The 25,245-nt window shown below is 36.8% G+C and overlaps 1 protein-coding gene across 32 annotated transcripts in view; it reads left to right on the top strand.

Moving 5' to 3' along the window:
• The window catches only part of ESRRG (estrogen related receptor gamma), a 390,326-nt gene that overhangs the window by 325,773 nt on the left and 39,308 nt on the right, over window positions 1-25,245 (top strand). For all 32 annotated transcript variants that reach the window (XM_063152197.1, XM_063152186.1, XM_063152210.1 and 29 more), the window contains 2 exons: window positions 11,786-11,896; window positions 16,616-16,777. In XM_063152197.1, the coding sequence (XP_063008267.1) occupies window positions 11,786-11,896; window positions 16,616-16,777 (273 nt within the window). The remainder of the gene's footprint in view (window positions 1-11,785; window positions 11,897-16,615; window positions 16,778-25,245) is intronic.

Below are 25,245 nucleotides of genomic sequence, written 5' to 3'. Positions count from 1 at the left end.
AGAGCTATAATAGATTTGTAATGCATTGAGTGGGAAGACTTGGTCTCCTGTTTGGTAAATAGTCTTTTCATGGCTCCTAGGAAAACAAAATATGTGTGTGTTTAGCATTGCTCATGGTGAATATTCCCATTGACATCTGCATTCAGGAGGAGGGTAGGTATGTATCAATTTAAATAGACTGTGCTTATCAGGAATTACTCACTTAGAACTATTTTAATTTTTTTTTAAATTCTGCATCTGTTAAAATTCTATGTAAAAATAATTTATGAGGAAATTTTATGCTTTATTTCCTCTTTTAAATAATGCTCATGTAATTATGTCGCCCAATTACTTGTATTAACATACCCTTGTACACTGTATGGGTTTTCTTCATAGCAGTTGCCATTACAATTTAAAGAAAAATATTCTCCTCAGACAAGCCTCTTTTATATAAAGGCATTTTTAACACGGACAAATTGTTTCTTGTGTGAAAGAATAATTCTTGTGACAAAAATTTTTGACCTTTTTTCTCTTTCTTTTTGTTTTGTTCATTTAGGCTGGCTAAAATTACATACATATTCATGTATTTTAATAAGAACAAAGCATTACTCTTGGATATTTTCCATAAATTTGTTCTCATAAGCAATTTGATAGACATCTACTATAAGTGTAATGAGGGAAGTTTACAGCAAATCAGTCTGCCTGGTTTGGAAAACTAGAATTTATTAACCCATTTCTCAAAGGCCCAGTGTTACCTATGAAATTAGAGGAAAATTGTCACAGTTTCTGTTTTAGAGCAGGGGCACTTTATAATAAGACTATATCGTCTAATTGTTTAAAAATGTATTGTGTTTTATTGAAATGAAATCAGTTTACCTCATACTATTAATTGTTTGTAAGATTAGAGGCAGTCAAAAGGTCTGGGGAATGCTGAGCACTTTTGCAGTTCTGTTTTTGAGCTGGGATTTTCTGCACAGGCTCTGATCCACTCCTGTTGCTAACCACGAAAGGGCTGTCAATATGCTGGTTAACCAAGATGCTTCTGCATGGAAAGCTTCCAGCAGTGGCATCAGCGAAGTGGTGCCACTAATAAACCTTCCATTAATTGCTCAAGTGGTACCTGAACGAGACTCAGAGGCCAGAAGCAGGGTAACCTGTCACTGCAGGGTGTCAGGCTGAGTGTCAGGCTGTGAGCCTGGCAGGGTGTGTGAGCTGGGGTATAAATCACTCACACTCAGGCCATCAATGAAGTGCTAAGCATGTTTGGGAGAATGCTTAAAATTCTAAATGAAGAGTTAGATGATGCTTTTTTCTCATTTGTAGCCACAGAACCTTGTACCTGTTAACTCCCCCTGTGTCATTTTCTTTTCCATTGCTTTATGAAGAAGAAACACAAATATATGCACTTGTTGTAGGAATTTCAAAATAATTAATCTTGTCTTCTTTTCACACTTTAACTGATATCACCAGATATTATGCTAATATTTTTGTATATATGTATATACAGTAATATCTCAATCCTTTTTGTGTTAAGGGGAAAAAGTGAACATTAGAAGATTAACAAAATAGTATGCATCTTTTAATCCTGCCATGTTCCACCACATCTGATAGTTTTATATATTTTATATATCTACTCATGTAATTCAGTTGAACGACTGGAGCCTTCTCTTGTAAAATTTAATAAATTAAAAAAATTATTCCCGGTTTTTCTCCTCACTTAACCTTAGCATCAGAACTTGATAAATTAATTTTGGTGGTTTTCTGCTCAGTTTCACTTTCAGATTCTCATGTATGCACAATTCTTTGATAGTAGTATTTGTGAAGAACAGGAGAAATGTTATATACAAACAAAAGAGAAGGCATAGTTTCAGTACTATGGAACGTGTTGGGGCACATCTTTGTACTGTGGGTGGGATCATGGTCCTCCACTAAAGGCCATTTGTAAAATCCATTCCTGGCAAGGCCATTTGGAATGTTATGTGCCATCTACAGAAACCATAATATGTGGAGAGGACATATCTCCATTTTTGTTTCCATCTTTAAAAGCAATGTTACAGTACTAATAGGAAACAATTCCACCACATTGACATTTTACGTAATTTTCTTTATTTTACTCTGCAGTGTCTCGATTTGATGCCCCTCTAGCCACTACATTTTGAAGTTTTTATTGTTGAACAGTCATTACTTTAACACACTGGAAATAATGAAACAGAAAAAATTTGTTCCATGTGAAGATTTTCAGGCAGAAGGAACACTGAACAAGAAGGTGCTGTGATGTGCTATGTCAGTGCCTTCCAGTCCGGACATATTAACCCAGATCATTGGTTTTTTCCCCTACCTAAATAACAGACAAACACTGTTCTTTCTAAAATAAGCAGCTGCTCAGACAAATGAGAATGGAAGTAGAAACCAGGAATTTCAGATATGCCCATCTGAACTATGTACCCATATAAGCCACTGTTGAACTTCACTCTTGCAGCAGCCAGAATTGTAAGGAACAGAAAGTTGCAGTACATGGACAGGAAGTGCAAAGTACAGAAAAGCCCTATCATTTGCCAAAGACATGTGAAGCTAGTAATATAAAATCTTTTATCTTGAGGTTAGAATTATCTTGTAGTTGTACTGGAAGATTACTCTGGGAGTCCAAATGAAACCCTGCTGTGTAACTCCTATCTAGTCTTGAAAAACATGTGCAAACAGAATAACAATGCAGAAGGCAAAATGCTCAAATTATGCCTGCAGAAAGCCAAAAAGTGGGAATATCTGCCGCATTTTCCAAGTCAAACCCATATTTTCATATGAAGTCTGTGCATAGGTTTAAAAGTACCCCCTTTTTAGCATCAGACTGGTGTATGTACTCATTAAATTACTTCTGATATTTTACATTCCCATTGCAGTGTTCCATATAAGTCAAATTGATATTTATACTTTAAAACTTACACTTATAAATAATGATAAGATATTATTAATGCTCCTAAAAATCTGTTAGCTGCAAACTGAAGCTGAGACATGGTGTGAGGTTCTTGGGAGCCATAAAATAGCATGCAGAAAGAAGACAGAGAGAAGTTCAGAATTCTGCTGTACCTTTTGAGGAAGCTTGAAGGATCAAGTCTGAAATGGATGCAGTTCCAGATATGTTACTATTTAAAAGAATAAAGAAAAAGTAGGGGAGAATTTCACAGTGTTTCACCAAAAAAATACAGCTCATAATTACTTAATACATACATGTGAGAAAGGTTGAGGAGATAGGGCTGTTATGGGTGTACTAAGAGAAAAGACAATGTCAGAATGATGCTTTCATGAACAAGCCTTGGAGAAATCCAGAATTCTGTGAGAAAATACATATTTTCACTGAGGCAAATTTAGGCTCAAGTGGCATTATAAAGCCATCTGAGCTGGAAAGGTAAGTCTCAGTTAATTTGCCAGATGAGTGCAATTTGGAAAGTAAATTCTGCTTGTCTTACTCTTGTACAGGTCATCACAGAATGGCTGCTCCTTGAGGAAGACAAGAAAGATTTTGTTCCTAGGAAGGAAAAAAAAAGTCTAATAATACAGAAAATGACCCCAGAGTTAGGGATCATATTTGTTAGGGTAAAAAAACTTAGTATTTCAGTGAATTTTACATCTGTTTTAAAGCTCTAGTGTGCTGAGCCATCCTTTGGTTTTCTCTGATTCTGTTCCAGCAGAATGAAATCACTCCTGTAGGTAGAAAGCCAAATTCTAAGTAGAATATTTCCTGGTCCCAGTAGAACTGATACTATTTTGTATAACTGTTTCAGCTTATGCTATTAAGAACTTTCCTTTGATTTCTGGATCACAGATTAATTCCAGAATCCTCCAAGTCACTGACTGAAATATTGTGAAACTGCACATCATTGTATCTGAAAAGGGTATTGAGATCTTGTTCATGCTGCTGGTACTTCACAGTCTGATTATTGTAACACATTTCATTTCAATCTTCCCTTCTGTCTTGAGAGTTGCCAGCAAATGGTCCAGAACTTCAGTCAGACTTCTTTTCTATTAGAGTTGTCACCAGAATGGCTCCTGAATTCTTTATAAGCTCTGGTGATGTGATCTAGAATAAAGGCCTGCTTTTGACCTTCAGGCATTGGCATGGCCTTGCTCAAACTTACTTTTTGACCTTTGTGTCTCCTGAGGTTCTGTGCCCTCTCCTTGGATCACCAGCCAAGCTGCCTTTCCCAGGCTGGGCTTGTCACCTTTAAAGTAATGGTTGCAAGTGTATTGATGCAGTAATGACTTTACAGCCCAGCAAGCTCCACTTCATTAAATTGGTTGTAATTTGAACTCTGAAACAAGATAGCATCTTCTGTAATTATATTTAAATAAATTAAGGTTAGAACTGTGGTATTTAGTTAGTGATAGATTGCCTTTATTTATTCTTATACCTTGTCCCAGGACATTGTATGCATAATTAAAAAAATAAGGCATATACTCTCATATAGTATGGTTATGATATATAAGCACATTGACATGAAATTTAATGGTGCAATTAGCAACAGTATTTTCTGTGTTACTCATAAAAGCTGTTGCAGTATTTTACACTGCTTCCTAGTAATTAGTATATTAGTAATCCAGGTGATGGGGAGAGAAGTATTATGTAATGGTAACTGCTTCATTTCAGAAACACCAGGGCTTAATGTATATTCAGCCTTAGTTCTGCATTCCTTTTCCTTTGCAGTTTACAAATATGCACATTTTGCTGCAACGCAGGCTCTTCCTCACTTTGGAAATGGGAAGGAAAAGAAATGCAAGCTGTATAACCTGTGTTTACTTGCCCGATTTCAGCCTCTTTTAAAAATCATCTTAAGTCTAGCATAATTCTACTGAAAATCTGGTAGTACAAAACCTGGAAAAGATCAATTTAGGCACTAGTAATGGAGTGCACAGAGTGTATCTCTTCCAAAAGAGAGACAGATTTTTTCTAAGTTCTTAAGTGAAGTGTAAGAGATATTCTTTTGTAATATTTGAGAGCTAATCATTGGGTAATGGGTGTTGCATGTTTAATGCAACAGTGTAGCTGTCATGTTTTTCTTTTTTTTATTTTCTTCTTTCTTTCTGCACATTCACCTCTTCTTGAACAGAAATAAAAGGTTCAAGGCTTGTCAGCATCAGTTTATAGATAGCTGTTTAAAAATAATGAGGTATTGGGTATTGTAAGGCTCAGGGCTGTCTTGCCAGACTCATTTATTTCCATTCACCTTTTGTCAGAATTGCAGACAGAAGACATTCAATTAAAACTTGTCACCTGTTGCATGTGACCTAATTTGTATTTGTGACTGTCACAGATTAGGATACATATGGAGCCATTTAAAAATGTAAAGGAACAATAGGATTCTTAAACATTTTATGTCACATTTTCTTCATGTGAACATCTTTGTTTATGGACCATTCTTCAAGGGAAATCACTTGGGCTGAGAAATAATAGAATTTATTTACACGAAGTCTCATTTACATGGGAAAACGAAGGGGATTTTATTAACATTCTTTTGTGGTTTAATGCATAAATGGCAGTGCACAAAATTTCAGCATGTAGATGATTAGTTCATGCAAAGTTAATGTTCCTTTCAAGAGAGGTTGAGTACTGAGCTGTGTAAGTAATGCATTTATCAGTTCTTTTGTCAAATTGAAAAAAACAAACCACTGGGCTTTAGCCTAAAAGATGTGTTTATCAGTTCCTTTGCAAAAATCCAGCCTATCTCATCCTCTCCTCCCAGGACAAAAACGAAATTTCCAAAATACTGCTTACATTTGGTTGCCTTGAAGCTTTGTTTAGTATTAAACATTAGCAAAATCTGAAATATTAGTTTGAAGCATTTGTTTTGCAAAAGCAGTATTATTCTCTTTTGTTTTTTCAACCTGAAACAATTTACTAAATATTTTAATTAGCCTGGTTATTTGGGATTTTTTAATAATAAACTGTTTTTTACAAATTGTTGCAGAGGAACAGATAAATTAAACAACTAGTCAGAGATTAAGTTAGATATTAAAGTAACAAACACTGTTTTGTTTTTCAGTCAATTATCTGGGTCAGTTAATGAATTAATTGTTTTACAGGCACATCTTGAGAACAGCCAGTTTCATCCCACATTAACAATTACTTTTTGGTGCTAGTTGAATGCAAAGTAGGAGGATGAGTTTTAGACTTCCTATGCTACTCTAAATAATGTATTTAATTATGGAGATGGCTATAGGAAGACAACACTGAAGCCATCCCCTAGTAATGGTTAATTCAACCATAGATCAGGAAAACTTTAATGTGAATCATAGCTTCTATCTTCTTTGATGAATTAAGGCTCTGTTTTCAAAATTCTCTCTGCCTAGTAGACACATATTTTACATATCTAGCTGAATTTTTACCTGCATAAGGTGTTGTCCAAATACTTTGTAAACTGATTGCAGAAGCTCTTTGGCATCTTTGTAATTCAGCACATAAAATAAGTATGCAGATCCAGAAAAAATGATAGCTGATATTATCTTATTTCTTCAGCTCTGTTACTTTTCTGCATGTTTCTACTGTATTGAGAGAGATCTTTCATGGTTTAAAGTATTTTTTCCACTGCAAATCTCTCAGTCTGCAGGATTAATGCACTGGACTCTAACCCCAAATTATTGAGGTTGCTGAGGTGTCTAAAGAATATCTAGATGAGGGTGCATTCTTAAATCTCAAAACATTCTGTCTCTGTTCATGGTGGAAAAATCAACTAGTTTTTCTGGCTTATGTAAATAAAAGCAAAATGGAGTTTATAATATTCACTGAAGTTTATTCAGCAATCTTAGAAATAATCACAGTAAGTTCAAGTGAACTGGAACACTCTATTAAGGCATTGTCCCAAAGGAGAAACACACTGGAACCTGCCATTAAAATTATATTTCTGCTTTCCAGTTGTGTTGTTAATCTGGGGGTTTTTACCTCTACTACCAGTGTTCCTCTAGAGCTTGGCAAAATGCAGTTACGTGGGTATTCATTTTTACCTGTCTCACTGTTGAAGACAATGCTGGAAATCTTGCAGACATCTGTAGAAAATGGATTGTTAGTCAGTTACATATGTCAAAAAATGAGATAGGAATATTTTTCATACATATCAAATGCTGTGTTAGAGGTGGAGCTTGCCAGGGTGGCATTGATGTAGAACATACCAGCTTGCCATGAGACTGTTATGTAGGGGAAACAGGAAGGGAGCAGAATGTGAAATTCCTGAGGGAAGTAAAAATTGCACATTTCAGTCTGATTTCAAACCTGTTGTTTACTAATTAAGTAATTTTTTTTTCCTCAAAGAAAAAGCTCTGCAATTAAAGGGAGTGAACAATTTCTTCCAGGCAAACCTAGTGTTGGTAGAACTTGATTTGAAGGATTGGGCTAATGCCTTCCAATGTAACTTGTGGGTATAGAGCTCTGTGGAAAGGACAAGAATGTTTGTGGGTCAGGTGAACAAATGAACACTGGCAGCTTGTAGCCAAGGTGAGGAGGAGAGGATGGAGAAGAAAAATAGAGATGGATGATAAAGGAGTAAATAGTGATGGATGATAAAAGGAGTAAATAATATGCTTTTAATATGGCTTGGATCTGTATGGAAAATGAGATGACATGGTTAAATAGTATTTTCATAGTGAGGACCTGAATTGCAAAGTCAATAATATACTGGGTATGGGCAGTCCAGTTGGTTATGTAGCATCATCACAGTGGGTGTCTGTCCTGCATGAGGTCTTCAAGGCGGTATGAGGAAAGAACCACAGAACAGGAATAATAATTTACATTTATTGGCAAGGTAGAAACAGATGAGGAAATACAAAGAAAATAAGTTCAGATTTACCTGTGTTGTTTAGATTTAATAACCTGATGTGTAGCTCATTGGCACATCTGCTCTGGCCTTCAGTTTTTTCTGTGCAAGGCTGTGTGGACACATTTAGTGTAGCGTAAGTGCCCAAAGTGATTCTGTTGTGTGTTGTGTAGCATTTGATAGAAATCATGCTAAGATTATGTAAGGAACCAGGAGGCAGACTTTTTTGTAGAAGCTTATGTAGTGATTATATAAAAACATTTATTCCCTGAAGAATAGGTGGAGAATATCTTGTGTTTTATCAGTAAATTACTTATGTTGTAATTTATTTTAAAAAGTAGCTATTGCACTGAGTTACACAGTTTCCATCTCTCCCTGTACTACAGCTCTACAGCCCAACCCTCATCTTCTGAGATTTTTAAGTCATGTCTAAATCTCTGACCACCCATCACTCCTGAACAAGCCAGTTCATGAGTTCTGCTTGTCCTGAGACGTAAAGTGAATGTGCTGCACTTTAACATTGAAAGTAACTGCTCTCTTAACCGGTGGCAAGCCTGTTCTTCCTATTTCTACCCTGTGGTCATCCCTGTTTTTCCCATTAGGGCTCTTGGTGTTGTTTCTCTGTTGAAGGCTTTCCAAATGAGCATTAGGGAATGTGAAGAATCGCATTGTCTTGTCTGTGGTGGAGCTGTGTTCAGTGACATGAATGTTTTGACCCTGTTATAATACATATAGTGCAGTTCATTGGGAGATATTACATGATTTTTTATGGGTGGAGTGGGTATCTTTCTTTTCACTTCATGGTTGAGGACTGATTGGGTGAGTGAACTGAGATGCTGAAGATTTTGTGAAGCCACAATGCACAGCAGAGCTGAAGCAGAGGTCAACCTAATTTCTCCAGATGTCACAATATCCTCCTTAATAATCTGAATACAGACTGTGTGGAATTCAAACAGTTACGTCTGTGACTGATGTAAAGCTCCTCCTGCCCCAAATGAGGATCTTTGTGGACAAAATTACTTTTATTTCTTCCCTTTGCTATTCTAACAAAGGAGGCATCAGTTGCTACTGTCTTGATAAATAAAACTTTATGTAATAAATTCTCTCATACAAGTTAAAGGTGTTACAGAGGAACATCCATGGATATACTTTGGAACCTCTGGATTTCAGTTTGCTACCTGCTAAACTCCACAGTTTTTATGGAATATCAGATGGGTATAGCTCGTTAAGCAGTGTCTTGCACTGTGTTTACTCCTATAAAGACCCTTGGGAAGTAAAATAAAAATAGGGTGTGTTAGAGTATCAGAAGTTAAATCCTAAGTATCTACTTTCTTATAGATACAGAAAAATATAGGTATAGGATATCTTACAGATAAAAGAAATATTAGGAGCCAAAATGATGATAAACTCTATCAATTTTAATGGGTGGATTATAAAGCTCTAATTTATTGGTGTTACATTATCAAAACTATTTTCACATTAAAATTTGAATTATAGACTTAGGTAATTTTAAATTGTGCAATACAATTGCCCTCCAGTTATCTAGAAGTTATGGTTTTTTAAAATAAAGCTTTATTTATAGATAAAGCAATGTATATTAGGTGAGGGCATGGATCTAAGTAAAATTCTGCTATAGTGACATTTTTCTGTATTTCCTTCCATTGGGTATGTGAATGGCTTGAGTATGTATCTCATCTAATGCAAAGGAGGTAAAAAAATTGTTCATCTTGGTAGATTTATATTATTTTAATTTAAGCTTCAGTTCCATTACTTTTTGATTAAACATACTTATGTCTGATGCTATCCATCTTTTATCACTATGAAATCTGTTCCCAAGCAGAAAGAAGGATGGCATCTGAATTATGCAGAAATCATTTTCTATCTATTTTTCTTCAAATGCTGGGCAGTCTTTTTCATAATCCCACCAATATTGCATGTGGCTTGTTCTAATCCTCTGCCTCTTTCTGAATATTCAACTATCAAACCTTGGTCTTCTGCTGTTTGTTTTTATGGCAATGTATTGTCCTGGATGTCATTTGCTCCAGCTGTAGCTCAAACTCCCAATTCAAGTGTGAAGAACACTGAGTTATTATTAGTTCTGAAAGGTTTGAGCTATTAGTTTTTATAGTGGTGGTCTTGTAGTTTGTGCATTTCTAAGTATAAGTTTAAAAAATAAAAACTGAAATAACTGTACTCTGTTGATTGAATTAGCAAAAATTTTATCAAACAGCGTAGATCACAAATCAGTCACAAGTTACATAGTTAACTACCATAAATAAGATTTCATTCATAGTTATGCACTGACCTCTTGGGGTATGTGGTTCATTTGTGTTACTGTTTAAATCTTGTGATCCCCGTAAATGCAACTGGAGACACACAATGAGAAATGTACTTCTTGGGTCTGATGGACTGACATACACTGTCTTCTGCAATAAGCCAGGTGAAATTTCACTGTGAAGTAGGGGTGATCATTACCTGCTTTCCTGATGGGCAAAAGCTATTGACCACTGTTGGATACAACTCACTGAATTATAGTTGCAGGTGATGGTTGTGTCCTCAAAGCAAGCATCTCCTTTCTGTTTAAGTAACCCAGGAAATACAGGCAAAAAAAAAAAAAAGCAATACCCCCCTAACAATCCTAGTTGGCCTTGGATTTCTGGCTAGTTGGCAAAACAGTTTTCCTTTACTAAACCCAGTCAATCCATTTTGGTTTCTGAGAAGGAAAGAGGACTGACAGATGTTTCCTGGTTACTAGTCTGGGCTACCTGTGCAGGTTCAGAGGCAGCACTTAAACTTTGTGCTGTGCTCTTCTTGCTGTGCACATGAACTGTAACTTCTTTGTTGGTGGCTTCCCTTGCTGTCCAGAAGCCAGTTCTTGTGGTATTTTGTGTCTAAGGGAGAGACCAGAGGGAAGGGACATAGAAGAGTGGGGCACAATAATAGCAATAGAAAGTAGATATAGAGGGAGGAGAGCTAAAACAGACAATGAAAAGAAAAGTGAGAATTTGAGCTGCACTTTATTGCATCACTCACAGGGGCCTTTGGTACTTAATGTGTCCTTCCATTCTTGTGTTGTTAAATCCATGTCATCAAGGACAGATTTTGCACTTGGTATTACTTGTCCTGTTGTCCTGCATGTGTGCCAAGTTCTTCAACTTCCCTGTTATGTTACTGTTTGGTTTTAGCCACATTCCTCCGGGCTGTCTGGAAATCTGCCTCAGTGACTCAGAAAGAAATAAAAATATTTCCTTGTTTTGTAAGACCTACTGTCTTTGCACCCTTTCACCTTGTTTCATTTTGCCTATGAGAGCAGCTATAGCTTGTTTCAGGACAGTAAATTTCTATATATCCATACAAACCAGGCAGCAGAATGCTGTATTGAAGGAATGAACAGTATGGAGATAGAACACGAATGTTGAATTCATCATTGATGACATCTGAGTGCACAACTGTACAATTTCTTTCAAATCTTCATGAACAATTTCAGTCTTTAAGCCACATATGTATTCTTATTTTTCTAGGGTCACTTACTTTGTATCCTCTGGCCATGTTAATCCATCTTAATTTGATTTTGACTATCTAGACTGTATGCAGAACTCATTGTTTCTAAAGTTCAAATTCTCTGTACTTCTCTGCTCATAATGTTATGCTTCTATATCCATGGTGTTTATTACAGCCTTGAAATTCTGCTTGTGGCAAAGATGACTTAAGATTAGGCTCTTTCAAATGGAAACTAAACTTGCTAGCTGTTTTTAATAATATGTAAAAATGAATGAATGGTTTTAAATGAACAGGAAATTATGTTGTATACTTAGTCTTGCATGTGTGGAACTCTAAACTACTTGCAAATACTTGTAATGCTGATTTCCCATGCTTTCTAAAATTAATCTTTTGAAATAAACATTCTTTTAATATAAATATTGGAAGACAGGAAATAGAAGATTGCTACCTGAAAGGCATGCTCATAATGTATTTAATTACATGTTTGCTTGTGTTTCCAAACGTAGGTGTGCGCCTAGACCGAGTACGTGGGGGTCGCCAGAAGTACAAGCGCAGAATAGATGCAGAGAACAGCCCATACCTGAACCCTCAGCTAGTTCAGCCAGCAAAAAAGCCATGTGAGTACACCACATGCACAGCACTTCTCTCTCAGTACAGGCTATTGACTCCTAGCCCTGTTTGCTAAGCTCCTTCTGGGTTGAACACGGGTTTGGTCAGAAAATACTACCATGAAGACTATATCGATTTGGCTGCTAACAGGTTTTGTTTTAAATATGCTCATCTTTCTCAAGTGGAGTTGAACAAAGAGTGTTTTTACAGGTGGAAGTGCATAAAAGCATGGTTTATGCAGTGCAAATTTTACATTTACAGGTTATCTTTATTTTCAGTGGTACATAAAATGGTTCATACTGGGATCATTAGCTCATTGAAGCTTCTACTTTCAGATTTCACAAGAAAGTGATTTTTGTAGTTTTCACTAACTAAATGAGTTTGACTGCTCAACCTCCCAATGAAAATACATTAAGAGCCTCATTAATTTATAACTATAGATTAATACACTACCTAGCATTAGATTAAAACAGCAATATGCCACACTAATAACAAAGCAGAAAGTGGTAGTTTGGGCTCTAGTACCCTCATGGATTTTTTTTGCTTTGTTTTGTTATGTTTTAATAATGTCCTTGATTGTATCTCTCCAGGCTGAAATTAAGAGAGAAAGAGATGATCATCTCACTGCTGAAATACAAGTTCCATCCTCTTTGCGATTAACTAAAAATAGTTAGGGGTTTTGCTTTGCAGCTTATATAAACTCAAGCAGTGACTGTACTAATTCCATGAAGTAAATTTAATAGCATTATAGCTGTAGAGCAAGAGGCTGGTGTATTACCCTGCAGAGACACACAGGCTCTGTATCAGGTGTTGTAAACTCTTCCAAATTCAAATGGGAATACACACATCCCTTTGCTCCTGCTGAGGAGGTTAATTTGCTCCTAACATGGATAAATAAGCCAGTGAAATAAGGAGGGCAAATTCCTTCTTGTCTCCCATTTGCCTCTGCCTCTAAGCCTCTGACAACACACATGTCAGGTTTTAGCCCCTCAAAAATACCTGGCTGGATGGAAAATGGAATCTGTTTCTGATGATGTTCCCCAGTAGGGGACAGTGCTGTGTACAATACGTTTGAGCATATGGGGATCTGGAGAGCAAATAAACAGTCTTTGAACTGTAAGTGAAAGGGCATTTTAGCTGTGTCAAAGAAAAAACAGCCAGTTTTACATAAAATTAAGGCTTAAGTGAACATATGGCATAGTTTCCTTTTGCCTTTCCAAAAAACATTATGCTGATTATATTCCTTCAATTGTCCAATCTGGCATCTTCTACTCAGCCTCCATAAGCTGTCCCACTGTTCTGTAAATACAATCTAGGGCTGCACTAAGCAGATTTTGCACATTATAATAAAAACTTTCTGATAATACAATAAAATTTAATAAACTCTAATGCTTAATTTCATTAGAGGTTTAGTTTTCCTGGGTGCACAGATTGTCAGTTTTTCATTTACTTGATATTGTCATTGAGTAGAAATGTTGATAGCCTAACATACCAAAAAAAGCCAAGACCAAACAGACAAAAAACACCCAATCCAACCCAAAAGCCCCAAGCCCTCAAGATATGAGCAGAGGTTAATGCAGTTGTACTGAAATACAAGAATCTCTGGGTGAACCCAAGATTTTTGCAATGTGGTGCATTACATTACCTATAAGGCGATAACTGCACCGATTTCTGTAAGCTCCAGTTGTCTGAGATAAACTAACCTCCTCATAAATCATTACTCATTATCTGAGTGCCTCCCTCCGTTTTTCTTAGCTTGTCCAAGTACAAACAATTTTGTCATAAACATTTTTAAAACTTAATTTTCAAATCCTGGCAGATAAGTGTCCAGACTTGAAACAGTTGAATCGGTTTTGTGTGGAAGTAGCCTGGGAGATTTTCTGGACCCTGACTGATAGTTTGTGTGTAACAAAGGCACAGGAATGAAAATTGGGTTCTATTGATTCTAATTAGGGAAACATTAAATAAGATTTACCTTGAAACAGTGCTCATGGCTATTCAATTTCCTGAGTGATGGAGTTTTCTGAGTACATTCAGAATTTTTCTATGTTCCGTGCTAATGCATGTGCCAATACATGTAGCTTTTTCCCCCTGTAAGGAAAGAGCAGGTGTTTGGAGGATCTTTTCTGCACCTACTTCTGATCTCTCTTGTATTTTCCAGCTTCACCATACAATTTAACGGCCTGGCCATAGATTTCACTGACTGCAGAAATAAAAAGGATTTGAGATATTGCAAATCCTGAGTCAAAATAGTCAATATTCCTAAATCATCTATGGAATGCCATTGGTGAGAAGCCTCATAGGTGAATAAAAGTTCTTCTTTGGCCATTTCTTCTGTTGCAGAGGAAAAAACCCCAGAACTTGGGGATGAGAGTGCTTCTTCATTCATTTCTCGTGGTTTAAAAAACCAAAAAGTAGAAGTCCTCAGCTGCATATGTTCGGATGTTAAGTAACTCTTAATTAATTTATCCTATTTTCCTAACCCATTAAAAATACTGGAATTTGGAAAGAAGTAATGTGTCTTTTCTCACTTACATGTTTTCCATGTGAAATTGAACAGGTTATAAAGAGACTGTTTAAAAATTAAAAAAAAACCTGCAAAGGCTGTTTGCCAATATAAGTTTAAACTACCATCTGTCATTTGTAAATAAGAATAGAATTCCTCATTAATCAGTTTGATAATCAGTCAACTGTTGAGATCAAAAATTCCATCAGTTGGCATAGTTCCTACAGTTCATATAAAGCATGAATATGTCCCCTTGTAATAAAACAAGCTTGATGTGATGGTTTCCAGTTGGCTCTTGCACTTATTATATGAAGGACTAACATATATCACAACTTCTGACACACAAATTTGGAATAAGGCAAGAATTGTAGAGACAGTAGATCAGAGTCAAGGAGTCTGTGTCACTAAAGAGCAGTAAAGTATCAGAAATCTGAATCAAGTGAGCATTTTATGGAAAAATGTCATGGACTAGTAGGGATCCTTTCTGACACTAATGCCTTGGGTTTTAGCTTTTATGTTTTTCAGATTCTTTACTGCTTTAGTGTGTAGTTCTGAGCTTCATATTAAGGGATAGTGAGCTCTCTTCACAGACTAGGTAGACAAAACAATTCCTTTTCTAGCTTGGGACCAAAGATAACTGATCTAAATTTCAGGCCCAAGAGCATAAACAATGTGGACTGAAGAGAGAAAAACAAGGAAAACAAGGATGGGCCTTCGTACCCTAAAGCTATAATTGGACAATTAACTCCAATATGCTAATGGACCAGAACTTACAAAAGTGTGAGACCTCAGGGCAGGTCAACCATTTTGGGTCCATCTTGGGTGTAGCCCTGGCTGGGCTCTTTTGCTGCTCAAGATGTATCCATTGAGGCCTTCTAATAAATGCCTACTTCATTCTTTAAATCTGCCTAGCCTATGTTCTAGGTCAGCTTTGACAACACTGCTGGGCAAGTCACATCCCAGTCAGCTTCCATTGCAGGAGAACAGTGTGGTCTGTCCTGTGATGTGCATGCAAATGGGGAAAATTATACTGAATTATACTGATTCTGGCAGCATTCTCTGCACTCAGAAAATACTTGGTGTCTTCTCACAGCGGAATCCCATTTATATCAAGCCTTATAATGTTTTATCTCTCTGAAGGGAACAGATTCATGTAAAATCACTAAAGGGTGTCATTTGGGCTTTAAATTCTGATGGTGCATTTCAGGTCAAAAGATGTACCTACCAGGAAAAGTAAAATGTAAATATATTGGGAAGTATAGTAATGTACCCTGTATTAGGAGGCTTAATGAATTAGTCCTTTTGCCATTTTTCAGTTCTGCCTTCTCATAGTAATAAATCAGGCCTCTGTATAGAGATAAAATACTTCCATTGTGCCTTCACATGGATATAGTGCTCATATTAAGTTTATCCTACTTCTAGAATGGCAACACTGTATTGTAAATCTTGTGGGCTCTTCTCTTTTTTTCTTCTCTGCATTTTCCATATAACTTAATTGATTATTCCAAATAGATATCACAAGTCAACTGAATAAAAAAGTAAATATTTAACATGTGAATAAAAATGCTATATAGATAAAAATAATCAATGTGTGACTATGATAAAGTGTCATTCCATGCACAAAACCAGTTTTCTGAGGTAGGGTTTGCATACTTTCATACTTTGCTTAGTTTTACACTCTTTTTTCTTTTTGATTTTAGTGGTTTTTTCCTGTTTAGAAATGAGAAGGAGATGATTGGTCTGGATTTGTAGGTAAAGAATGGTAGTTCAGGTCACTGACAGAAGTTACAGGTTTCAGTGATTGACTTAATTGCATGTGGTATTTACTCACTCAAAAATACCCCTGCCTTTAAGGGATGGGGTGAGTTGCAGGTAAAAAAATGAATGCAAAGCATTTCTATTTGAATAGTACAAAATGTCCTGTAATGCATTAATCTTTTTCTATAAAGTTTGTACTCCTGTTATAAACAGGGATCATGTATTTCTATGTTCTATTGAATTTATTATTTAAGAACATACATGTCTGGCTTGATAAACACTGTTAATGGATCAGATTTGTTTGTGCAGTAACCCCTTGTAGGAGGTCGTGAAGTTACAATAAGGTGTAATTAAGTTCAGTGTCTTAAGACAAATTTTTGTGCACTTTGAAATCTGAGCCATCTGTTTGAAGTGTAGAATGATGCTGCTGGTGATCTTGTAATGTTCTGGACCATTTTTACAGATAACAAGATTGTCTCCCATTTGCTGGTGGCTGAACCAGAGAAGATCTATGCTATGCCTGACCCCACTGTTCCAGACAGTGACATCAAAGCACTTACCACTCTTTGTGACCTGGCAGACAGAGAACTGGTGGTGATCATTGGATGGGCTAAGCATATTCCAGGTACATACAGTGTTTATTGCAATAATCGTGTGGTTTATTCTGTATTGGTAAAATATATTGCTTTTTTCTCTCCCTACAACGCATAAAGTTTTCCTAAGGCTCCGGAATATTCCCACAGAACACAGTTTAGATGGTCATGTATTTTACCTTGGAAGTAGTAGTGTTGTTGCTGTGTTACTATGTTAATAAGTTTCACATACTGCTTAAAGAATTTTTTTTTCATGTATTGCTATTATTCAGATAAACTCCCCTTGCTATCCAGAGCATTAGCCTGGCATCAAGGATTATACAAGTCCTCTCCTCTGTAGTCATCTGATTCAGCAGTATTTGAGTATAAGTCTGGCTCCTCTGTTAGGTAAATGCAGCACTACTGACCACAGGAGGTGAAAAAATTCAGTTATGTTTTGGCAAGGCACAGAGGAATTGTTCTTTTCATTGACTAATCTAGTGTGAGAACTGAACTGTACCAGCAATTCAGTACAAAGAACTGAATTATCCCAAAAAAATCTCCCCTTGCAACTTAGTATTTCCTTGGTCTGCATGGAATGGACTGCAGTCTGCATCACATAAATGCACTGATACAATACAAGCTGACTGGCAGTCTTATTAGCAAGAAAAATGGGGGTCATCAAAAGCAGTTTCTCAGAAGATTAGCAGTTCCTTCAGATAACATTTCAGGTGTATTTTTGCCCCTGCCCAGTGCTGAGGTGTTTGTTCTTGCTCTGTGAGCTAGCAGACAAACTTACAGAAGTCTCCAGGGTTCTCAGTCTATCACCTTTCACAAAAGTCACACAAAAAAAGGTCAGCTTTTTCTCTTGTTTCTTAAGGTATTTTTCTTGTCCAGCAGATGAGTGAGCATGTTGGTGTGTTTTCATCAGCTCATTAGTTTTCTAATTTTGATAGTGGAGCCTTATTAAGCATGAGAGTGGATAACCTTTCATTCCTCAGAGTAATAAGTCATTCTCATTTTAGATGTGATTTTGGGACAACTTAATAGTAGAATAAATAATCCAGTCAGTTGTTTGTTTATCAGAGTTAAAAATATTTTATTTGTAGTTTCAAAAGAAATTGCAAAGAAATATTCTTGCTGTTTGTTTCTTTTTCCCTTGTTCTTATCAGTTCTTCTGGGTCATCTTGGATAAATATAAACACAATATATGTACAAACACAATCAAAGAATAATAATAGTTTGTACCTTTATGAAGTGATTTTTTTTTAACTTCAGAGGAAAGACAACAGCCTACAGACTCTAAAATAGTCAGTTGAAATTTAGTCATTCTCTGTGCCACAAACGGTGTATAAACAAGCTCTTGTATCACAAGCAGTGTTTTTCTGGTACAGTTAACTTATTTCTGTCGCCTTAAACTAGTTTGTCTTTATGCTTTGAATGCTACAGTAATTTCTTTAATCAAATTGATGGAAGTCCCTTTCCCAGCCCACACTGAAACCAATTTATTGGTCATGATACGCCGGCTATGTTGCTAACAGTCGTAACGAACTGTCAGGCAATATCGCAGTGCAGCTAATTTGAAGTCATTAGGTGTGCAGCGTTCAGGCAACAATTTGTTACAGTGGTTAGGAACACAGCTGACATTTCTGAATGGCTTTGTTCAGAGCAGTTCTAGATGAGCCCAAGCAAATTGTAAACTAATTTAAACATCACTCTATATTATAGGAGCTACTTTGTCTTACACTGGTTGCTAATAAAGCACCCCAAATTAAGTCAGAATGAGTTAAGCAGGTGAGTTTGAGTTTCATCTTTGGAAGATACCTAGATCACCTTAACCAAAATAGAGTAGCTCTCAAAGAAGTCAGTCATGCTCCATAGCAGTTGCAGGGGAACTTTTGTCAGTCTGATTTGTGAATATGCTGTGTAGCTTGGATTTGGCTGAAGTGATGGGAAGAGCAGAGGGATGAGACTGAGCAGCCTTTAAAATGAAGGCTTTGGAAGAGTGTGGATGCCATAAACTGGCCCTGAAAATTTAAAATCTGAGCGACTTGAGGAATTTACATGCCACAAAACAGCATTTTACTGCAAAGTAATCTCAAACCACACCTACAGTGGTTAAGCCACCCTAGGTAAGTGCACTTACCTGTTTTCATTTACAAATGAGAGTTTAAAAAAAACCCAGGCAATAAAGACAATCTTTTTATAAGCCTTCAGGTAAGAGAGGACAATGATAAAATCTGTGCTTGTTTTCTGGCATTTGATCACAAAAATCAAAATGCAAAAGGGCTGGACATGCTAGAGGACAAATACATTGAGCTTTTGTAGCTTGGTTTTGAATGTTGGACTGATGAACTTGGACTGAGTGTGCTCAGCTGATGCCTGGCACACAACAGTGTCTGGAAGAGCCTGCATTGGTGCTGCCTGTTTGCAGAACTAACAAATGTTACTGTAGGCAGAAGCATAACAGGAAGGGGAAAAGGATGAATTAGGAAAGGGGTGCAAATTGCATAAAAGTTCACTGTGGCTTGGCAGACTTAGTAAACCCTTGGTGTAAATCTTGTAGAGTCGATTAATTACACCAGTAGTGAATTTGTGCCTAGCACAGCAAAGCAGCAATCAGCAAATCTTTCTTTACTATAGTGATTTCTTAAGGTTCAGTGTAATTAAAGGCCCTTATATATCAGGTGCTTAATAACTAATAAAGATCTCAACTCTAAACCATTGCAATGTAAAATTTGTCTTCATGGAGGAAACCAAAGCAATGTTTTTGCTCTTCTGAAAAAAAGCCTTTTAATAGGATTATCTACAAAAATGTAACAATGCAATATTCATTCTGCCCTGGCCAACCGTTTCCCATTTCAGTCACCGACTAAAAAATGTTTTCAAGTTATACAAAGTTCAAGTCCTTTCATAAAATCATTAGTATTTTTGTTGTATTGGAAATATTTCAATAGTTGCTTTTATTGAACAAAAAGTCTATACCATATACAAAAGGAAATATTGAAAGAAAAATATATATGGAAAGCCTTTATCAGTAAATAGAATTAGTCTCCTTGCATTTATAAATCAAATAAATGGAAAGTGTGTTGTTATGAAACATGACCATGTCTTATCTGAAGAAGAAAAAGATCACAATGGCATTAGGAAATGCTTGACTTTAGTTAGAGAGGCGTAAGGGCACAAGAACAGATGATGGTGCCCTAATAGCCCTTTTTAAGAATGACAGGGCCCCGCCATTAGCATCCTTTTATATCCTTGGAAATTGCTCATGCCTCGCTTTTATGGTTCCTATCTGCCTGACTCTTTTTTATTTCTCTTTCAATTTCATCCGCGCTCGGATAAGCGCATGCTAACACAATATGATTGAGCTGTAAAATGGAACGCTGTCGCCTCTAATCTCTTTTATGTAGATATGGAGGTACTTCCACACTCCACTTCATTCTCTCTCCATTGTTGGCCTTTTTAGAATGTGTTGCCGAGTAATGGAGGCTCAGTCAAATATTAGAGCTAGGTTTCACAGGGTGTGATAAGAAGATTATCAGGCCAGCAGTCAGATCTATTGTTGTTCTTTGTGTCAGATTAAAATATTCTGATGTACTGTAACTTTGTTAGTAAAATACTGAAGATGCTTAGGGAGGGAGGCTGATGCTGCTTCATCTCCTGCCTGATGAGACAAAACTCTTATCAACTGACCCAAATAAATTGTAAATATATTAGGAAGCCTCGGCAAGACATTTCATTTTATTTTATTTTATTTTATTTTATTTTATTTTATTTTATTTTATTTTATTTTATTTTATTTTATTTTATTTTATTTTATTTTATTTTATTTTATTTTATTTTTTATCTATTGTTAAAATTTTATTTTAAACATCTATCTTTTTGATAAAAGCTATCTTTTAAACAAGGAAACCTTTCTTAATTCAATATTTTCTGGTGGTTGACTTTCCTACCCTTCACATTGTGTTTTGGGGAGTTTCCATTTCATTGGTTGCATTATATTAATTAAGCTTTTGCTGTATAGGATAGTTTTCTGCTGATACCTACTCACAGTACCAGCACAGTTTTGGCTGGATTTTTGTAACTCTCTCATTGACATTCACCAAAATGTGCAACATTTTTTCATATTAAGTGGAGGCAGCAAACATTAAGCTCTTAAAAATGTGCATAACAGGAAGCTAAAGAAAAAAATGTTCTCTACAAAATTTGCATGCTTGAAAAAACATCAACCAGACCATAGAAATCAACTTTTTGCACTTAAGATGAAAAATTTGTTTGGAAACAGTAAATCAGACTAATACATCAAAAATAACTAGTTACATTATTTAGTAAAATAAGCCTGCTTGTCTTCAGCTGTTGTCCCTGTTTTGTTAGCAGGAACAGTGTTCAAGGAAGGGAATAGTTAGAAATTGATAGATACTGCCACTGGTGCTAGTATTAAAAAAAAAAAAAGGCATGATTTTGATGTAACAAATACAAGGATACTTTGAATATTTTAGTGTTAATGCTTTATGAAACTTTTTTGTTCCAGCATACTCTTTGTGGAGGACAATATTGAAGCTTTCCTTTCCAAAGCAGCTCTCAGGGGTGTAGTTTGACATTATAATATTGAACAAGAACACGATTTGCTGCAGAGTTGTTGTTTCTAAAATGCCCTTTTCTCACCATGTGTTTCAGAAATACCACCCCATGTAGGTAAAAGCTGACCACAGTCACTTGTGTGGATTGTTGTTGGGGCAGCCCATAGAGAATCTCAGCTCTGCGAGGGGGACCTTGCCTGTGCTTTATGTCTGTGCCGTGCTGCCTGCTGCTGTAAAATTTGTTTTTTCAGCCTTCCCTAGTCCCTTGTGGTGCTGGCTGGATTTAGGGCCATTTCAGACACAGCCCTGCAGCTTCTGAGAGCACCCCATCACAGGGTGCCTGTCCTTCCACAGCAGCTGGGCATGTAAATGTGGTGCTCACTGTTCATGTGACATGCCATGGAGGATGAGTTGTGAGGTGCTAAGAGGTTGGCAGGAATAATAACTTGAGCCTCCCGGGGAATCAGGACATCCTGCCCTTTCTCAAAGTGCTAACTGGGACACTTTATCAAAAGCCTGGTATCTGCCCTTCTTTTAACTCCTTCTACAAACATGCTTTAAGTACAGAAAGCAGGCCTGCTCTTCCTGCGAGGGAAATGTTCTTGAACTCACAACTGTGACATGTGATCTAAGGCAGGCCATTCCCTGGGCCTTGAGGGTAGAGATTTCAGCCAAGAGGTTTCTCAAAAAAACGAATGACTTCCTTGACCTCTGGCACTGAATTGTGCAAAATGGGAAATCAGCAATTGGCTGCCAGTTTTATTTTTGAGCATTAGTGTGGATGGACCACCCAGCACTGCCAGGGTTTAGATCACCATGTTGATTTGGGTTTCTCTAAGCAGAATAGGACAGCAGCGTGCCTAAAATACCAGCAGTTCATCCATCCTGGTATTTGAAGTGCTGGGAATGGTGGCAGTTTTTAGTTTTTCATATTTTGAAAACAGTATCACAGAGAAGGGTTAAGTGATCTTGCAAGGTAGGGAGGAAGAGGAAGGGATGATGCATGAATAAACACGTCCACAAGTCTCCCAGTATTTTCAAAACAAACAAGGGTCTGTATTGTGGCAAAAGGGAGTAACCAAAGGATCTGTTCAGGTTTTTAAAAATTTTCAACATACCCAGCTGAGATACAGTGTTGGGCTATTCTTGATGAATCTGTTGCAGATGTCGGTGACAAAATTTCAGCAGATTTCAGTACAAAAGAGTAGCAGGCTTTGTGTGCAACTAGAGATGCACACACTAAGTGTGTCTGCTAGTTCCAGTTCAGAACTGAGAGAGACAGCACTGGAGAGGTGAGAAGGTTTCTAATAATGCCAGACATAGATATCCTGGGGTAAAAAAAGCACTTTAGTTTCCAGGTTAGTCACTTCTGGCATTTTTTACTTGCATTAAATTAGCTGAGGGGGGAAAAATAATCTCAAACATATAAACATCTCATCACCTGCAAATTATACCTAAATATAACATAAATGTGCAGTAAAACTTAAAAAGGCACTTGAAACTCTTGCTAGTTATGACTTCAAAATCTGTACCTATTCTTGGAAAAGCTTATTTAAGAGTAATCATCACCAAAAGCATAATAAAGTCAAAAAATGACATAACAAAAGAACTTGGCTTAATTTTAATTATTATCTTTTAACATTGTGGGGGGTTTTAGGGAAAAAAATCCCTTATTTAAAATGCTCTTCTCTCAAGATCAGAATTAATTAGTGACTTTGTGTCTCTATTAAGTTCACCTTTTATTCCTTTACAAGTACTTGCATTTTCCTTCTGAGTGACTGTCTCCTTTTTCTTGTTTTGTTGCCTTTTTTTTTTTTTTTTTTTTTTTTTTTTTTTTTTTTTTTTAAATCAGTCCTCTCCCTCCACCCATGCCCCCAACATTCACACTACACTGTCTGGCTGTTGCACTTTTTTTTTTTCCCAGTGTCCCCCTTTATCTGCCTCAACCAATCTCCAAATGAATGCATGTCTATCATGGCCTTAGCTTTGACACTCTGGATATATTGATTAATAGTTGCCCTAAGCTCCTTTTAGCAAATCAAATTTTCACTTTTAGCAAGGATTTCGCCTCTGATTTATTCAGCAAAGTGAAATGCACTAAATTGACTTTGACATTCAGGGAAAATGGCTGAAAAACAAAGAGGGGAGGAAAGAGATATAAATTGTGTGGCAGCTGGAGACTTCAAGCATAAAAGAGGCCGTTTTCTATAGAATATCACTGGTTAATTTGGAAACATGCATTTAAACAGGAGTATAAATTATTTTCTTAAAATTAGATGGTTTTTTAGACTGAGGGTTTGGGGTATAGTAAGGTTTACTTAGCAAAATGCAATATATTCAACCCAAATTCATCACTTGCTAATCATGGTGCAAGTGTGGGACCCACTTTTGTTGCCACTAATAATTATTATGTTAAACGAGAGACAAAGAGGTTTCTGAGTAGTTTTATAATGAGGTGCTAAATTGGTAAATATCTTCCTACCATTGCATTATGTTGTTCACTCCTGTGGCCCTTTAAAAATAAGAAATGATTAATAAAAAGAGAGCAAATCAACAGTAATGAATGCCAGTGCTTTTCATTTTCTTTCTATAAACAAAAATGGCTAGTTTCTGATTCTTAAATGCAAAATACAAAATGATATAGCAGCCATTTGCTATTATTCTTCCAGCAAAATCAGGAGTGTTGTATTACCCTGGGTGTCTTGTAGACTGAGTTAGAGATGTTGTATGCTCACAGATGTTGCATGACTGAAGTACCAGGAGGCTGAAAATGCCCCCTTTCGTATTTTTGCAAGTGTTTGACTGAACTGCTAAATGGAATAAAGAAGAGTGGGAAAGAAGGAGAAAAATTATTATTCTGTTCCATGAGCAGATCTGGATGTTTTTGAGGGAGGTATATACAAATATGCAAACGAAAACTGCAGGAAATGTTTTGGGCTTGTTCCGTGATCAAATTCTGCAGCAAAAATTACAAAGCAATCCAGCTGGTAGTTTGCTCAGTTAATCTGTAGGGACAGAGCAGGAGCCTTCGGTGGGATCAGTTGTCATGGGTGTACAAGTCAAGTGTGCTGTGCCAGCCTCTGTTGTTCAAGGATCTGGCCCTGAAGGGATAAATCCCCATCAGTAGTCAGTGTACCAGTGGGAGCTGAGAGTTTCCTTTGTCCCCTGTGTGTACTCAGCACCTCAGGACTCTGCAGCGCTGTGCAGAATCAAGGTTTAAGCAAGAATTTCCACTCAGGGGACAACAATGCTCACCTTTGTACCCACGTCTTGTGTGACAAACGGGCTTACTAGATTAGGTCTGTGTAAATTGCAGATGACTCAGTAGCAGTTTTCCTTCTTCTAAGCCAACAAGGAATTAATCTTATTACCAGAGGGTAAGAGGTCTAAACGTATCTTAACCTTTTTAATTTTACTGTAATCTCCCCTCTTCCTTTTTTTTTTTTTTTTTTTTTTTTGGAAGCAAGCTGGATGTGAGGCTTCAATAATAATGGCCTTTTGCAAGTGGAACACACCCAGAGTGCCCAGTGCCCATACCCATGATAGCTGGGCACATTAGATTTTCAAGCATGTGACTATTCCATTGCCACCACCCATAATTTAGCTTAACTTCATTAAAAGACCACTGGTTAAGAGTACAGTATATGAAAGAGCTGAAGCTTCTGAAATAGTCTTTGAGGGGTGTCCTTTCCCAAACTTCCCCAAACTGTACAGTTCATACCTCAAGGGTGGGGTGGCCAGCTTCTTACAAGTACTGCATGGCTGCAAGGCAGGAAGATGCCTTGCTCAGAAACACAGGAAGAAAGTTGGAACAAATCTTGGCATTATTCCTTAAGTGAGGAATTTGCAGAAGAGGCAAATGCAGCAGAACTGAGCCTGTCATTCATGTTCACTAAGTATCACTTCTGTATTTACAGGGCTCCTCTCCTCTAGAAAAA

This window comes from Melospiza melodia, chromosome 3, assembly GCF_035770615.1.
Source record: "Melospiza melodia melodia isolate bMelMel2 chromosome 3, bMelMel2.pri, whole genome shotgun sequence".
NCBI lineage: Eukaryota > Metazoa > Chordata > Aves > Passeriformes > Passerellidae > Melospiza > Melospiza melodia.
The sequence above is the reverse complement of the archived record's forward strand: the minus strand, read 5'-3'. Positions and strand labels throughout refer to the sequence as shown.